Source organism: Amia ocellicauda, chromosome 5 (genome assembly GCF_036373705.1).
Source record: "Amia ocellicauda isolate fAmiCal2 chromosome 5, fAmiCal2.hap1, whole genome shotgun sequence".
Taxonomy (NCBI): domain Eukaryota; kingdom Metazoa; phylum Chordata; class Actinopteri; order Amiiformes; family Amiidae; genus Amia; species Amia ocellicauda.
Window position 1 is genome coordinate 10584295 of NC_089854.1, and position 19141 is coordinate 10603435.

The 19141-nt window shown below is 40.3% G+C and overlaps 1 protein-coding gene across 1 annotated transcript; it reads left to right on the forward strand.

The window, feature by feature from the left end:
* Positions 1–307: 307 nt before the first annotated feature.
* LOC136749396 (specifically androgen-regulated gene protein) lies at positions 308–9174 on the forward strand. Its single transcript, XM_066703664.1, has 4 exons — positions 308–399; positions 6359–6539; positions 6878–7073; positions 7316–9174. Exons 2-4 carry the CDS (start codon positions 6435–6437, stop codon positions 8794–8796), a joined length of 1782 nt encoding a protein of 593 aa, XP_066559761.1. The 5' UTR covers positions 308–399; positions 6359–6434; the 3' UTR covers positions 8797–9174.
* The last annotated feature ends 9967 nt before the right edge of the window (positions 9175–19141 follow it).

Sequence of the window (19141 nt, forward strand, 5' to 3'; positions counted from 1 at the left end):
TACGATTGTCATTATTTGAAGAAGTTATCATCTAATTTATCGTTGCCTAACGTTATCTATACGTTAAATATTGATCAAGTATGCATGTTTGTATCTAAATACACATCTTAAAACCAACGAAGCGCACCTTTGACGTGTAAGTTAATCGGATCCCTCTGCGACGCTTGACTGAAGGGGTTCATTTTGAACTCGGCTTTTGATTGGATGCACCTGCGGCAGTAGGCGGCCTCGGCGCTCGCTGATTGGCTGCGCTGCGGCTGGGCAGGCGGAGACGCAGGGGAGTCTGCAGATTGAAGTCTCACCTGCACAGTTCTGGGCGCAGCGGTTGCAGACGAAGGGCTCTTACTTTTTGGAGTACAGTAACAGGACAAACAAGGCTTGAGTACTTCCTCTCTGAAGGTAAGACGTTTATTTTGGTTCACTTATTTTTCTTAAAAAAATAAATAAAGGATCTCCAACTGCAACCGGTTGCCCAACTGCAATCCCACGCACACAAATGGTATTGTATTTAATTGACAATTAAATACGTGTTATATAATTCAGGTGGAAAGATTTAAGCTTTAATGTTACTTGTGCTACGTGTTATTTAAACGCTGCAGTGGGGTACAAAGGCTGTAGTGTCTCCTGCTGTACGCGACAGTTTTTGGGCTGCTGTAATGGTGTCAATGTTTGGAAGAAAGAACACTTTCAGACCTACACACTGACACACTGTTCGCCTTAGTGTAGCGCAAATGTCGCAGTTCTGCGCAGATCTGCTGGATTCCAACGATCCCATTGGTGGAGCCGCGCATATCTGCGGTAATCTGCGTTACACAGACGCGACCAATCGTACGATACCCTTGACGTATTGAGACTCAGATTTTGCAGTTGTAACTACAGGGGGAAAAAAGGTGATGCATTGAACTCTTCACACGTTTTCAGCACTGTGCTATTGTTGACAGGTTTGCATAATAGAAAACGAACATTGTTTGTCCATCTTTGTGTGTAAAACCACAATTGAACCAGGTCAATATTGGTTTATGCAGAGGATCGGTCAGTACAGTTTAAGTTTTCCACATTTGTCTTGCTCCTGTCAGGGCCGTGTTGGATCAATATTAGCTCAGGGTTGCTTAGAGCACAAAAGCCATTGTTAGCCCTACCTGCACACAGTGTCTGGTGTCAGAGGATTGATTGATCAGATTTTAAGACCCAATACATTTATTAACATTGTGGATGGTGGATTTAAAAAAAGGCGTTTGACAGTTTAACAGTAAGGATAGATTAAGGCACCATCTGTAGGCTGCTTCACTGTACTTTTCCAATACTACAACAAAGGTGTATTATTCTAAAAAGGGAGGTGGGGGGGGGGGTAAGGGGGTAAGGAGTATAGTTTTCCTTGTCAAGACATTATTGGTTTTGCATTACTTAATAAGAAAAGATGGGGACATACAGACTATCAATCAAAACCTGCATGCCACATTCTGTGCTTGGTATAATGCACACCAGCAACTTTCAAGACCGTTGTAATTCTAGATCAGAGTATAATGCCATCACATGGCAGTCAGTGTGAACCTGTTATTTATTATTCATGAAATTAGGCCATAACAATGGGGCTGATAAGTGTACTTGTCAGTGACTGCCAACAGTGTCCTCTTAGGTTTGTATGTCACACTGAATCTTGAAACAAAGACCCTGTCCCCCACGGTGATGCTCAAGGGAAGTAAAACCCCATAAAGTGGGTCAGCATGTCATCTTTAAATGGGTAGCTGAATCGCACAAATCTCAATTGAAACCTAAGCATGCATCTTTGTTATATTACCAAAAGCCATTGCAACACAATAAATAAATAAATAAATAAATAAATAAATAAAATGCACTCTGTGTGGTTGTTTTCAATCTTTTATATGTAAAGAAACACTGCTCGAATTTGCACAAACTCCTCAACAAATAATTTATACTCGTCTAGTGTTCACTCTTGTGTGATTGGTAGAAAGAAATGTTGTGATTCTTTTATTTCTTGTGGGGAAATTATGCTAATGCAGTTAGTCTCAAAAAGGGGAATAGAACGTCTCGATTAATGTTTCGTGGGATTGAATTTAAATACTCTGGTACAGCACTGTTTACCTGTTGATTCATGTTCAGTTTTTCTTTCAATTAAGAGGCAACTTGTAAACACTGTTCCATTCTCAAAGGTTCCCAGAATTACAGGGCCACTATATACAGATAGATATCAATTTAACCTAATTTTGTGAACTGCATTGATAGCCTGGCCTAAGCCATTGAACACAATGGGGCCTATCTCAAGTGAAAGCTGAGCTTGTAATCATGGTGACAATTCTCTGAAAAGAATGTAGGAAGTGTGTGTCAGTGCTAAACATTAACCAAGTTGAGGACATATGTACACAAAGGTGCACGCAGACACGCATCTCTGTTAGCAGTGAAAAAGAGAGACTTTGTAAGGGTTTTGCTTTGACCATGTACTAACTAAAATCATCTTGGTTACATGATGTTCACCATGTTGTAGTACAGTATCGGGGAGCAAACTAGGGGAATTCAGGATGAGAAATAGTGCTTGCATTTCATGGGCAAGCTTGTGTTGCTGTGTGTTACTTTTGTATTTCTTTTAGCTTTCTACTGGCTAAGTGTCTGTTTTGATTGTTTAATTTTGATTATTGTTATTAATATTTATGACAATTCAAGGTGATTTTCATAAAAAAATAAAACTATACAATAGTGATGTATAGACTAAAATCATAGTACATTAATTTTATGTTATTTCCTTTTATTGATATTGATGGAATGGGAAATACATTTAAAGAGTAAAATTATACCCAGCCTGTTGGGCTGAAACCAATAAGAAATTTGGTTCTCTCTCTAGAATCGTATTTAAACTAATAATGGAAAACAGAAGAGATATGGTAGTAACAAAAACAAAAAATGCATTGAAGACTAGTCAGTGGTAAAATCCAAACAGCAATGACTGCAATGCATGCCCAAAAGGATTCACAATGTTGATTCACAAGACTGGATGCAAGGCAATGTACAGAAAAAACACATGGCTGGGATTTCGGAGAGTACAGATTCCTACGAGTCCATTAATTCCACCTGAGGTATACATTATTAATTTGAACTAATAATTAACTTAATAGAGCCCAGTTTAATCCTTTTTCCAAGTGTAAAACAGGTAATGACATGGCAACATAAAAACTTGCTGGATTGTGACAATAGAAATTGTGTTTTAGCAGGGATAGACCAGTACAAACTTTCCCAATCCACTGGAAAGCAGCAACAACAACAACAAAATATTGTATAAGGGGATTGTAGTTGTTGGGCTTTGTTTAGTTTACGACACTCGGTGCTTCTCTCTCTGGTGACTTTCTGCCTGCCCTGTAATTATGATGAAATTTGCATAGTGATATAAGCGGGAATTGGATAAGGTTAAACAGAATTGTTGAACGGTATCATCAAGTCCATCATATTCAAATCGAAGCTGTTAGGTTACATTGCAGTTTAGGAGTGAATTTCAAGCAGAAACTGATTTGAATAGGTCATCTTCCGGGAGGACATTTTAGGTTGCTTTGTGAAACCTGTATCATTTCCTGGCCCTTGATCAGTTAGGTCAGGTCTTTTGTTGCTGCCTGGCTCCTAAAAGTAGGCCTTTTCAAATGTCGTTAAATAGTCAACCCCCCAAAAAATACAAACTGTACCATTTAATTCTGATCTAAGATGCAATACAGCAGGGGTCTGCTGGTCCTAAACAGGGATATGGGACTTCTGTCTTTCATTCCAACCATGCTGTTGACAATAATCCAACCAGTTAGTCAAAATTAACATGATCCTAGCCACTAATTAAAGCCATATAATACCTGATCTTATGAGACGCTTTGCTGAATAGGTCAAACTGCATTTATTTGATCTATTTTGTGTATTTACAGGAATTGAAATGATACCCCCCACTATACAGTAGGTTTGATATGAGCTGCCAGTTGTCTTACAGAATGTATTGATGAAGCAGGAAAAGAAATGTACAGAGTTTTTAGGAAGATACTGAGCCCATCAAAGAATGTAGTATGCATACGCGCACGCATATGCAGATGCACGTGCGCACACACACACACGGGACCATGGGGAAAATGCCATCTGACATCACTGACCAGTGGTGGTCACACTGAGCTGTCCACTGGTGTGTACTGTGGCTGTCCATTAGAATATGCTTGCCATGGTACCATTTGTATGTGTTGCTGCATGGTGCAGTTTTTACAAGCAGACGTGGGGTCAAAAGCATTTAAATAAAACATTATGCAAATGCAGTTGTGATGCCTTCCATACCAAAACTAAATACACATGCAAATATGTGACCTATTATATAAAATGCACATCAATGCTTCCAAACAACAGATGTTAATTGATTACCTGCCTGTGTTTGCCCAATTATGTCAGGCCATAATACTTGCATGAAAAATGGGTGCAGTTGACTAACTTGAATACATGGCAATTAATTGGTAGAGGTGTGGCTTGAAACCTCAACTTGCTGAATTGGCATCACACAGGTAAATATAGCCATTGCAAATACATTTAATATTTTTGGAGCATTCCCATACTATTATTTTATTATATGTACCGAATAAAATGCTAAATAGTTTACATTTATTGCCTTTGAGAGCAAATTAACTGGCATTTGACCCACATTTAGTGCATTAGTTTAGATTTATGACGTTTTTTGTGAATAGACCACTTAATGTGCTAAAACCCTTATGTTTTTTAATTCTCTCACCTTTACTGTATATCGTGTAGCAAGCAAGGAAACAAACAAACAAAAACGGCTTGTGCCTATTGCTGATTATGTACAATTTGATGTAACTATAGGCCTTGAAGTTGCTTCAGTAACTGACCTGAGAGTCTTAATTCTGTTCCTGACTCCACTTAAATCATCAGGTCATGTTTTGTTCGCTTTCTCCACAAGCCAACTGTTTGTTTATGGTTGTAAAAGGGCCGGGACGTCACAGGCCGTGGTACTCTGTAAGCACTTTGATATGGATAAATCCTCTGTAATTTGTAAGACCCTGAGGCTATGTTAAAGGTTGGTTACTCAATTAATGTGTGTGCCCTGCTAAGCCAGTCCCATCCCACTTCAGCCCACTTCAGCCCACTTAAGACCATGAATATCACCGGATCTGAGGTATTTCAAGAGCAAATTTTTTGTTGGCTGTGTTTTTTTTTTTTTTTTATTAAATAAAACAAAACAAAAAAACAATTTTTTAACATATATCCTTGACAGAAACATTGGGTGTCCTAATTTGGCAAATGCACAGTTTCAATTAACACAAAATAGTTTTTAGAAATTTAAAGCAAGGAATGGAATGCTTTTTCCAGTGTCCGTGTGTCTGCATTTTGGATCTATTAATGTGAATTGCAAATTGCAAAGTTTGGTGGTGTTACATTTGCCAATGTATCATCTTTTCCATTTTAAGGACTGACTCACTGTGCAATGGTAAGTCCAGCGGGGTGGGTGGGTTTATCCTTAGCAGTAACGTGTGGTCATGTGAGTGAGCATATAATGAGTTAAGTCAAGTCACAGAAATAGACTTAACTATGATACCTAGTGCTTTGAGTAACCCGGAGGGCCATTCATTCATTGGCTTGTGTGTGTGACGAATGGCCTGAATGTTGTATAAGCAGATTGGAAGGATAAGGGGATTACAAGGGGTTGTAATGTTTTCCTTTCATATACAGGAATATACTCCAGTGGCTTCCGCTGCAATTAATCAAATCAGTTTTAAACTTTAAGTCAATTTTTCATTTTTGTATTTTATTTATAAATATAAATTCTACACTTCAAGGATGAAAGACAATTATTGAATAAAACTGAATGTTTACGTGATGTTAAAATAGATGCAATATCGATAACATTAGCAATGGTTAATAAAGTAAAGACTTTAATTACCTGAGGCACCGAGGAGCTGGTGGTTTTGCAATATCCTGTCTGGAAGTTGTTGACGGTTGCTGTTTAACCAGTGGGATTTACAGTTCTGTAACTTATAAATGTATGTGGAAAAGAAGGGGGTGGGGAGCGGAAACTTGGCTACTTTTCTCATTTAGACTAGTTTTGATTTTACTGCCTGGGTTGAGCTGTGAAATTGGTGTGGGGACTGAGGTGTTTGACAAGTGCTTCTTTAAGCAATCCTCTCATAGTCTTACCTGAAATGATGTATAGTGCTGTACATTTGAGGAGGAAAAAATGTAAATGGGTTTTGTATTGCTCAAGATTCAAGTTGATCCAAGGGGGAAGGAGTGAGAAGAAAGAACTGGTGCAAATACATCTATATAAGGTGTTATAATTCCTTACTCACCCCTGTCTCTGGACATATCTTGCTTACAGTGTGGATCCTGAGAAGGGCCCTCCGCTGCTCTCGGCCAGAGGCCCCCGGACCGCAGCTTCTGGTTTCCAGTGTGCGATGCCTAAGAGTGACACGTGGCTGGGCGGTGTTTCCATGGAATCCATCGCCAGCGTGGACAGCGCAGGGAGCTGTGACAGCGTGGTTAGCATGAACTCCTCTTTTGTAAGTGTGGATCTGACCTAGAACATTATACCTCTGACTGAATGATGCATTGAAAAAATAAATTATAATAGTAAATAAGACTAACAACATAAAGCATTAGGTCTCACAGGTAGAGTATAAAAAAATATATGGACCCACTGCTTAAACCAGTGGTCTCCAACCCTGGTCATGGAGAGCCCCCATCAAGGGGTCTTTGGTTCATTGGACAATAGTTTATGGCTGACTGGGTGCCTGTGAGCTCAGCCAAATGCAATCCGCTCTCCAGTGCTATAGCTGTGTGGTTTCCACTGTGGACTTGCAGCGTTATCTGAAAACTGGCTTTGTTTTCGGTGTTGCAGAGTGATGACAGTCTAGAGCACCTCTCGGCAGAGGAGCGGGCTTGCCTAATGTTCCTGGAGGAGACCATTGAGTCCCTGGAGGCTGAGGAGGACAGCGGCCTGTCCAACGATGAGCCTGACCAGCTACCTACACGAGGGAACCTGGCTGCCAAGAAGGCCCATCTCTCCTCCTCCATGGGGAAGAGCCAGCTGAGTGGTGAGTGTGGTGTCTACAGGTGTATTTAAATAATGGGAATGGGGGGTAAACAGACCCAGTGCCTACTCACAAAGGTCAGGGTTCAGGCAGCAGTATAGTGTAGTCATGAGGCTCACACAACATGCTTTCCTTTGGTTGTCTATAGGAATAAGTGAAGTACACCTTCAGTCTTTTTCTTTAACATGGGGAAACATTCTTTTAGACGCACCTTAAGCTCCTTTTTGTTCTTACTTAATTTTCAGATGTGTCGAAATACCCTTATGAGGATCCAGTAACCGAAGTAGGGAAAGAGAACAAGCCCATCTTGAACTACCTGGTGCCCACCCCACTGGTGTTGGCCAACGGTGGCTCCATCATCCAAGCTAAATCTGGCAAAGGAAAGGAGAGCTCAGCAGTGTTGCCAAACTCCAAGGGCAGGCTGACCGAACCTGGATCATCTCTAAGGTCTCCGACTCCAGAATATGGGGAATTGAAGAAGAAACAAGATAAAAAGCCCACAATCTCAGTAACGGGCAGTCGGACATCTCATGACCACTCCATGATAAGGTCAGAGATGAACAGTGAGGTTATCCCTCCACCGACAGACTTTAGGGATAATCCTGAAGTTTTTGCTGTCAAAGAGGGGCCAGAGAATACCCTCAAACCTCTTTCCAGACAGGACCAACCTGTGGGGAAGCCTGAGGCCTTTCCTCTTAGAGGTCCCTTGTCCTATGACGGCCTCGAAAAGATGAGGCAGAGGGCGTCTTTGAAGAAAGCCCCTCAGAGTTCTCCAGATCCCAAAGAGAAAGCAAAGCTGATGTCTGGGCTCCCAGCACCCGAAGAGAAGATAAACAAAGATGTGTATTCATTGCACTCAGACACACATGCAAATTCCACACCCTTGCATGTACCACCGGAACCAAAGTCCCCTCCTCCTGTGGTTGCCCCTAAACCAAAGAAACTTCCTTCTAACATAGTTGTAATGACTAATAAACCTCCAGGACCAAGCCATGAATTTAAAGCCGGTGAACACCACCTCTCCTCTTCGCCCACAGAGAGGGCAGCCCTGGATCCCCAGAAGGTGAGGATGGAAGCCTTGAAGAAGCTTGGTCTGCTTAAACCGGATGAGATGGATTCGGGGCCCATACTCAACCCCACACAGTCCCAAAGACTTCGGCGATCCCTTGAGCCTCAGCCCACTAGTACGCCAGCTCTGCCATACGACCTCAAGCACCAGCCCACTACAGCCCTCCGGGACTCCAAAGAGCCAATAAACGGGCTTCAGGTTGGCAACGTAAACCAGCAACGATCGGGAAGCTCCCTCCCTCCCGTCTCCACAAGACCTTCTCCTGCTAGACTGGTCGGGATTAAATCAGCCACCCTGGAGCGTTCTGGCATGGGCTTGGGGAGCTACATGGCCAGCCAGCATGCAGACCCTGACCTCGTCCCGGACAAGAGTCTTTTGAAACCCAGTGCAGTGGGACCTGGTTCCCCAGCCCACCTGCGCAACTCCAGACCCCGGCCCGCCTCACTGGGTACAGGGAAAGACTTCATGGAGATCCAGGGAGGAAAGACCAAGAGCGCAGAGCCCAAGGAGAGGAGCTCACTCCAGCCCGCCAGCCAGCAGCACTTGCCCAACAGGATGCCCCGCTCCCAGGGCATCAGTGTACAGATCACGCCTAGGGGAAAGACTGGCGAGGATAGGATGGAGGCACTGAGAAAGCTGGGACTCCTTAAAGACTGAATCCTGAGTTTTGACTGTAATGAAGTTGGAACACTGAAGGCACTACATTTCTAGGACAGTGTGTTTTGTTTATACTGACTCCTGAGATGCAGCTTATGAACTCTTCGGTGGCTATGATGTGGAGCCTGTCTTGAGGACCACTTGAGATATAGGTAGAGGGTTGTTTGTATATATGTATCATAATGAAAGCCTTTTGTTATTGGCAGTACAGTAGCCCTGTCTGTCAAACTGCCTTCACTGGATAACTGACTTAATCTGAACTAGAAATAGAAAAATAGACTACTAGAAGGGTATGCGATAAATACATATATATTCACTATATAATATATAAAAAGCATTCTATACTTTTTCTAAAATAAAGTGGAAATTGCAGCAATACTTTTTGTATTTTTTCTTAAGTGGTCTTAAAAATCTCTTAGCCTAAATGTAAAAGTGTGTATGCAGAAGAGATTCAGAATTCAAAGGTTTAAATCAAAGGTTTTCAAGTCAAAGCTGAAAGATGATTCTCTTGAGAGGAATGGCAAATTTGCAGAATACCATTTGTTGTGATTTTTTTCTACACTACAGATCATTGGCGAGACCTTTTTAAAAACTGAACCTGATTTTGCCTAGTCTAGCCTAGATTTTGTATAGGAGCACCCTTACAAAAGTGCAAAAATGCAGAGAGTAAACACAGTCAGGTGACAATGGATTCCAGAGTTTTGCCCAGTGTAAAACCCACTTCTAGGAAGATTGGCTTGCAGTGCCATTTAGCGATGTTCTCCAATCAGCATTGTCATCACAGTGCTGTAATCATGTTATGTTTATTATGTAGCAATAAATCCTGAAACACTCCCTTTCCTAAGTACTTTGTATAGTACTGGAAGAGTAGTCTATATGGAATGTAAATGTTATTTCCACACAGTACTGTAGATTTCACAATCGGTTCCTCACTGAACATATCCCAACCTATAATAGTAAACTGATGACCTTACTCTTATGCACGGTGACTTAGAGCTGTCCCAAAATATTCACATCTCACTACCTGTCATTGTGAGAGCAGGACAATGCAATATACCATATTACGTCAGGTACATTTTAAAAGGAGGAAATACAAAATACAATGCAAGTTTCTAGTAAAGGGGTAGTACCAGTAAAATATGTAATTAAATATATGTGGGTGTGCGCATGTAGTGTGAGTGACTGTAAAAACAAGTACTGTGGTACCTTATCTTATTTTAGATTTTTCTTGATACAACACAAACCATTCTGACCCTGACCAAATACCACAGGACTGGCCTCTGGGAACAAAGCACACAATGGATCTGTGTTCTTCACTTTTCTTCTGCAATCCACCTTGCTAGGCATACATTGTGAAAGCTGTGAAAGAGAAAAAAAACAATAAGGTTCAAGACAAACCCTTTCATTCTCAAACTTCTTTCTGGCATTGGCACTGCACATAATTAGACTAGTCCAATATTAACATTGTGGATCTAAGGATAGCATGTCGGCGCGAATTAACAAACGCGACAGGGTTAACTCGGTGCGCGTTACTCTCCTGCCATTGCTAATAGTGTCCCCCTCCCCCTCTGCCCTGCAAGGTCACTGTTGAGGGAAACAAGGTCACTGAGGGGGAAATCTCTAAAACACATCCTCTTTTCTGTTTTCTTTCCAAAACAAAGATCATACCAGTCCCTGTAACAGCATTAGATTGGACAATACCATTAAATTAAATAATATAGGAGTATTAAAAACTGGCCTTACCTTTGTATTATTTTTCTCTTGCTACCATCAGCTGTAATGGATCACTGCACTTTTGAATTTATTTAGAATTTTGAAAAAACAGGTTTTGTACTTTGTTCTTGATTTTGATCCCAGATTGCAAATGTACCAGTGTTCGTAAATATTTGGCTCCAAAACAAGAGTGTTGTAGAAAGTCTCACTTCAACTGCTACTGATCTTGGTGTCAAATTTGATATATTTTAAAGGAATAGGAAGTCTCAGAATTACAGTGTGAAGCATTTGGATCTGAGAACAAATCAGGACTCTCCACAGAAGAGTACCTAGAAGATAGGAGTAGTAGTGTTGATTCCAGTTAACTTACGTGGGCTTACACTGCCAGCATTAAATTGTGGTGTTTCAATATCCATATTAAGTGGCAATTCATACGAACGGTTGACGTTTCCTTTGAATTAGGAGAGAGAGAGAGAGAGAGAGGGGGGGAGAGGGGGAAAAAAGGAGGAAAAGAACAAAACAGGTTAGTGTTTGTTGCTTGTTGAGACAGGAATCTGAAACTCAGGGTCATGTGATTTCATATGTAACCAGCCTTTTCAAACAGGTTGTTCATTGAATTGAGACTGAAGAAAAAAAATAAAAGTGATATCTAAAAAGTGTGTTGTGTGAACGAACCGAAGGCAGGTCTCTGGAATGTACCCGATACAAGGTGCAGTGCGGAAACACACCTCCTGCCCTCCAATAGACACACACACTGTGCAGCGAGTTCTAAGTTGCTTTGCTAGAGCCCTGTTGCTGATGTAAAGAAAAGGAACACACACACACATGCACACAAAACTGTTGATAAGTGGTTTATTTTAATGCAACAATGTAGTAGCAGGACTCTACACTCTTACATTGTAACTACACAAGCAGGTGTGTAGTCTCCCAACAATTGAATCAACAAATGTGTTCAATACGCACTCAAAAGACCAGTAACACACTTTTTCATATAGTTTGGTAACACACTTAATAGTTTCTGATTTTAGGACATTAGATTCTTTACTGCAGCGATGATTGAAATATCCTCCAGCACGCCTTTACTGCAGTGAACCTACATTTACCACTAACCTGCTTTTAAGGAATAATATTAAACACACAAACATGCATTTAATCCACACTAAGCTGGTCTCATTCACTATATAGCCACTGCAGTATATGTCATATTAATAGAATAGAATAACTAAATGAATGTGCCTAATGGTGTATTGGTTTGAATTTTTTTTACATATAACAGGCTCCAATCTTAAAGCTATATTGATCTGGCAACTTCGCATTCCTCTCTCCTATAGCAGTTTGACCATCATAACCAAGCAAAGTTTTTAAATGTGGATTCCACTAATCTTTGTGCATAGGTCTTGTAGTTTGAAATCCCTGCAAAGCATTACATAATTATAGCAATGGCAGTTTGGTTTAAAATCAGCCTTTTTTCCATTGAGATGTTAAGAGTCTTCTGAGATATGGATTTATGGACCGACTATTTGTTTTTCTAAAACCCTTCCCAGGGCTTTGAACTAGTTCTGTCATAAAAGTCACCATTTAAAAGATGATGCTCACTGATTGATATTGAGTCGCAGTCATATGAATCGTGCTTAAGAAGACAATGTGGGGATTTGAACATTGCTTTTGAATGTCAGCTGCAATTATGCTCAGTGTCAGATCACGTGAAACACCCTAAAGAGGCAGTGCAGGTATGCACTTGGTTGGGTGAGAGGCAGACCTGTTCTAATTTTACACCACTGGCATGAAGACAATCATGGTCCTAAATAGTGTAAATATTTTGCAATCTTTCCAAATCATTTATTATCATTAACCAGCAAATCTATAAATCAACAAACACTTAGTCACTTTGAATATATGTGAGGGTGCATCTTTAATGTCCAAAAAACTTAACATTGGGGCTCAATGGTTTTTGTCCTGTACATTTGGACACTGTCAGACACCTTTGAAAATGTGCTGTACTATCTTACCAAAAAAAAAAGAAAAAGAAAAATGTGAATCCAGTGTTTATATGTCAGTGTAGCTATTTTACAAGCCTCCCAAAGCACCATGTACCATTAGGTCCATAAATATTTGGACAGTGACACAATCGTCATCATTTTGGCTCTGTACGCCACCACAATGGATTTTAAAGGAAACCATCAATATGTGCTTTAAGTGTAGACTTTCATCTTTAATCTGAGGGTAGTTACATCCAAACTGGGTGGTGTAGGAATTACACCCATTTTTATATGTGGTCTCCCCAATTTTAGGGGCTCAAAAGTATTTGGACAAACTAACATGATCTTTAATGAAATTGTGAGTTTCAATTCTTGGTTGCAAATCCTTGACTGCCTGAAGTCTGGAACCCATAGACATCACCAGATGCTGGGTTTCTTCCCTAGTGATGCTCTGCCAGGCCTGCACTGCAGCTGTCTTTAGTTCCTGCTTGTTCTTTGGGTGTTTTGCCTTCAGTTTTGCCTTCAGCAATTGAAATGCTGCTCAATTGGATTCAGGTCAGGTGATTGACTTGGTCATTGCAGAACATTCCACTTCTTATACTTAAAAAAGTCTTGGGTTGCTTTTGCAGCGTTGGGTCATTGTCCATCTGCACTGTGAAGCACCGTCCAGCACATTTTAACATGAACTGCAAGAAGGTCAAATTCTTTAAATATGAAAAATCTGCTTAGTATTCATTTTCCAAAAGACACCAACATGAACATTAACATGTAACGTTACATCTAAACTATGAACAAACTTGGAGCGAAGACTGATCTGATCTAACAAAGCAAAACTGGTTTAACCTGTTCTCCTTAGAGCAGGCAAGTTTCTTTAAGAATGATTACCATGTGAGGCCTATTGGCTGAAGTATCCTGCATTGGGTACATGCATGTTGGTATACAAGTTGCAGTAAATAAAACACACAGAGGGAACCGCACACAACTACAGCTGCTTAAAACCAGTTTGAGAAATAACCAGGGATTAGATAAAATCCTGATAAATGTTTTAGTCGAATGCCGGCATCACACCCTATAGCTTCCAAATAATTGAACACCCACTGGGGAGATATGGGAACGGTTTATATTAAGCAATCACATTTGGAATGGAAAACCAGAACACATTTGTGCTCACATTTACTTAAGGTTGCTCAATTGACACTGCTTTCCTAAGCGAGACTTTACCTTGACTTCAGCTTCCATACTATTCTTACAAATGTGTTTTTCTTCTTTTAAGACTTGCAAGGTACATGGAGCACAAGCTTCAGAAGAAGACATGTTCAACACAGCCTAAAGGAGCTTAAAATAGCCATTTTTAGAAAGGCGACCAATTTAAAATCCCAATGATCCTGTTAAGTCAATAGGAGTGCTTAAGGCATAGGTTTTGGAGACTAAAACCTTCCACTTATACTATAATGATTTTGGTAAGAGGGAGAGAGAGGAGAGGTGGTTACTCTCACATAACCACATCAAACATCTCCCATGAAAGGCCCAGTTCAGTCATTTGAAGGAAACTTCTTAAGTGGATCTTAACTCTTCTCTTTGCTGTAAACAACTATGATGATTCAGTGAGCTGGACACAGTTGGAAAATTCGTTTGAGAAAGGAAAAACACACCACTGAATTTGATTATGCAATGGGTCCATTTGGCAAAGAATGGCAATATACCAGGGAGCGGCTAATAAAACAATAAAAATATGTCAGCAACATGATATTTACCTGATGTTATTGTGGATATTTAGGCCATGTGCTCATGAGCAGCAGATTTATGGGGCTGTGGCAGATTGGGAATGAATGTACGAGGCAGAAAAGAAAACATTGTACTGGTATGACAAGTTCCAAGAGGCCTTTCTTCAGCTGGGCCTGGAAAGGTCAGCAGTTTTACAGTCAACCTCAGGATTGCAACAACAGCTTCTTTGATGCCAAAATATAAAAGCAATCTCCTTGATATAATGCAGGCTGTGCAAGTGACCCGTATTGCTGTTGCAGTGTCCTTCAATTTGGGGGGCTGAGACATTTTGGGATTTTATTTCACCAGAGGTCTTAAATAGTTAATTGATCTTAATCTGGCCACTTTTCCCATGTCTAAAGCAGCTGATGATTGAAGAGAGCTATAAACCTGCTGTACTGTGGCCCTCGAGGAAGGTATACTATTTTTCTCCCCATTTTCACCCAATTTGGACTCAATATTGAATCAATTCAGTCACTGCACACAGCTATGACACCACCCCTCTGCCGGAGGGACGAGACAAAGCATGTGACCTATGATTTACACGTTGTCAAAGTCATCCACTATTGTTCGCTCTGAACACCCAGAAGGCACACAGCCCAGAAATTAGTAATATGTAACTATTAACCAATAGGAAGCTGCTGTCATGCAGAGAGCTGAGGATGGCCCGGCAGACGTCTACCCACTGCACCCTGGTGACGCACAGACACTTGGGCACCATGCTCTGGGACCTGCTATGGCACAGCTGGGATTGGACTGGAGAGCAGCTTTATCCAGGATAGAGAACAAATTCTGAATTCTGGAGGCCTTTATCGGATGCATGCTAGATTTGATTCATTCACTTATTGATTATGTGGTTCAGTCCTTAACCAGGTGTTATAGGCACACATTTAGATGGTTATCTGATATAAATAAAGCAAAGGAATTTAACACTATTTAAAAAACATATACGATGAAAACCAATTACCTCATCATAATACTATATATATATATATATATATATATATATATATATATATATATATACAGTGAGGAAAAAAGTATTTGATCCCCTGCTGATTTTGTACGTTTGCCCACTGACAAAGAAATGATCAGTCTATAATTTTAATGGTAGGTGTATTTTAACAGTGAGAGACAGAATAACAACAAAAGAATCCAGAAAAACACATTTCAAAAAATAAATAAGTATTTGATTCCCTATCAATCAGCAAGAATTCTGGCTCTCTCTTCAAGGGAGTGCTCCTAATCTCAGCTCGTTACCTGTATAAAAGACACCTGTCCACAGAAGCAATCAATCAATCAGATTCCAAACTCTCCACATGGCCAAGACCAAAGAGCTGTCCAAGGATGTCAGGGACAAGATTGTAGACCTACACAAGGCTGGAATGGGCTACAAGACCATCGCCAAGCAGCTTGGTGAGAAGGTGACAACAGTTGGTGCGATTATTCGCAAATGGAAGAAACACAAAATAACTGTCAGTCTCCCTCGGTCTGGGGCTCCATGCAAGATCTCACCTCGTGGAGTTTCAATGATCATGAGAACGGTGAGGAATCAGCCCAGAACTACACGGGAGGATCTTGTTAATGATCTCAAGGCAGCTGGGACCATAGTCACCAAGAAAACAATTGGTAACACACTACGCCGTGAAGGACTGAAATCCTGCAGCGCCCGCAAGGTCCCCCTGCTCAAGAAAGCACATGTACAGGCCCGTCTGAAGTTTGCCAATGAACATCTGAATGATTCAGAGGAGAACTGGGTGAAAGTGTTGTGGTCAGATGAGACCAAAATCGAGCTCTTTGGCATCAACTCAACTCGCCATGTTTGGAGGAGGAGGAATGCTGCCTATGACCCCAAGAACACCATCCCCACCGTCAAACATGGAGGTGGAAACATTATGCTTTGGGGGTGTTTTTCTGCTAAGGGGACAGGACAACTGCACCGCATCAAAGGGACGATGGACGGGGCCATGTACCGTTAAATCTTGGGTGAGAACCTCCTTCCCTCAGCCAGGGCATTGAAAATGGGTCGTGGATGGGTATTCCAGCATGACAATGACCCAAAACACACAGCCAAGGCAACAAAGGAGTGGCTCAAGAAGAAGCACATTAAGGTCCTGGAGTGGCCTAGCCAGTCTCCAGACCTTAATCCCATAGAAAATCTGTGGAGGGAGCTGAAGGTTCGAGTTGCCAAACGTCAGCCTCGAAACCTTAATGACTTGGAGAGGATCTGCAAAGAGGAGTGGGACAAAATCCCTCCTGAGATGTGTGCAAACCTGGTGGCCAACTACAAGAAATGTCTGACCTCTGTGATTGCCAACAAGGGTTTTTCCACCAAGTACTAAGTCGAAGGGGTCAAATACTTATTTCCCTTATTAACATGCAAACCAATTTTATAACTTTTTTGAAATTAGTTTTTCTGGATTTTTTTGTTGTTATTCTATCTCTCACTGTTAAAATACCATTAAAATTATAGACTGATCATTTCTTTGTCAGTGGGCAAACATACAAAATCAGCAGGGGATCAAATACTTTTTTCGCTCACTGTATGTATATATATATATATATGTATGATTACCTTTTACAACTGAGACATTAGTAACTGTTATTGTGATAAACAAATAGTAAATTAGGCAATCCAGTTATTATAGAGCTCTGCAGGTGTGTGTAGAAATCAAAGCCTCACAAAGCAAGGGTCCCAGTAACTAAACTGGTGTAATTAGTGGAATAATTGGGTGAATCAAATACTGAAAGCTGAAAATGATGTTAAAAGGATTCATTGTAGTCATAATGGGAAAGAAATCCACATAACAGCCACATTACTTTGCATGATATTCTGGGAGGGGTAAAGGCTCAGAGGCTTTTGGACTATGCAGGTAATTTATTGGAAGGGGAGTAACGAGTTACACCCAAAATCTGCCCTTCGCGGAAGTATTTAGCATTCGAATGTCTAAACCAAGAGCAACACGTGGTGATAGGCATGTTGACTATACAGTCACTTCTTGGTTGTTTGAATTCCTCATTATGGAATGCAGTCCCACATGTCTCTACATTTGCATCAGCGCAAAATAATGAAAAGTGAAACATTTCAAGAATCATCTACTAAAATAAACTCTCCACATTTAGACTCTCTACATTGTTTATGCCAGTGATCAGAGAGCACCTCCTTTTAGCGTATTGTATACATTTAAGCATTACTGCCCACAGACTAAAACAGGGATTACCATAGTGTACAAATTCATTATTCTAGTCTCATTCAATCCTTTGGTTTTGTGTGTAGAAGATAATAGACTAAGCCAGCCTAGACTACTATGTTCAATGTTTGTAATTCAGCTTGCTCAGTCAGTCTGCAGAGATATGTAGTGCCCACCTGATGGGTCACTGTGAAACTGCTTTCATTTTCAGGAATGTAATGCTTACATAACGTGTGCAGGGCGGTGTGTGTGCAGACATTATGACTCGGCCTGTCATAGTCATACCATTGTGGACAAAGTGGTTTCACCGAGGTGCATGACTAAGTAATCTAGTGAATAACAACCACTTTAAGTTCGACCTTTATTTTTTTCTTTAAAGAAACGCACCCAAAAATCTTAACATAAAATCTAGATCAATTAATTGGATTACAAATGTAATTCATATATACAAAATCTAAAAGTCATGCCCATTCCCCATAAGATGTTCCCAGGTATAATTTGTATACTTAAATCAATGTTATAAATATGTTTTTCCCCCCATTTAAACTCTCCCAATTTGGAATCACAAATTATTGACACAAAGTCAACAACATACCCCCAGTGCAGGAGTATTAACAATGAATTAACCTCTTTTCTGTCACTGCTTTGAAGAATTCCAGAACATACAAGACTTATTTCTAAACTGGTGCATCTATTTACCTTGATCTCTATAAGTGGGTGTCTGATAACTGAAGAAGCTCTGAAAGTCTTCAACTCAAAAATAAAAAATACAAATAATCTGCATAACATTATTTGTAGCCTAACATTACTAAACCATGATTGTATAATGTAATTTATAAACTACAACAAAAACTAAATAAATGTAATCTATACAGGGACTTTTCTAATGGAATAAGTCTGACTCAGAAAGTCATGCAGGTACCACACTGCCCCCTGCTGTGGCTTTTAACACACAAGAAAGTTAATTGTGTGCCATTGTTAAACCAAATCATGCAATTTAATCATTTTCTTAATAAGGAAATATGGATTTGATTTAGATTTTTCTTCTGTTCACTCACTTTGCATTTAATTAATTGATATATATAATCTATTAACATGTCTATTTTGAAAGCATTCTTACTTTACAGTATTTTTTCACACCTGCCTAAACCTAAGGTACTGTACAGTATTGTGTACATACACACCCTAAATAGGTTCACAACAGTGCACTTGCAGTTGTGGAAACTGTCTTGCTTGCAGTTTCATTATCACACATATTTGATATATATATATACTCAGCAAAAAAAGAAACATCCCTTTCTCAGAACACTGTATTTTAAAGATAATTTTGTAAAAATCCACATAACTTTACAGATCTTTATTGTAAAGGGTTTAAACAATGTTTTCCATGTTTGTTCAATGAACCATAAACATTTAATGAAGATGCACCTGTCGTTAAGACACTAACAGCTTACAGACGGTAGGCAATTATGGTACCAGTTATAAAAACTTAGGAAACTAAAGAGACCTTTCTACTGACTCTGAAAAACACCAAAAGAAAGATGCCCAGAGACCCTGCACGTGATCATGCCTTAGGCATGCTGCAAGGAGGCATGAGGACTGCAGATGTGGCAATAAATTGCAATGTCTGTACTGTGAGACGCACTACAGGGAGACAGGAAAGACAGCTGATCGTCCTCGCAGTGGCAGACCACGTGT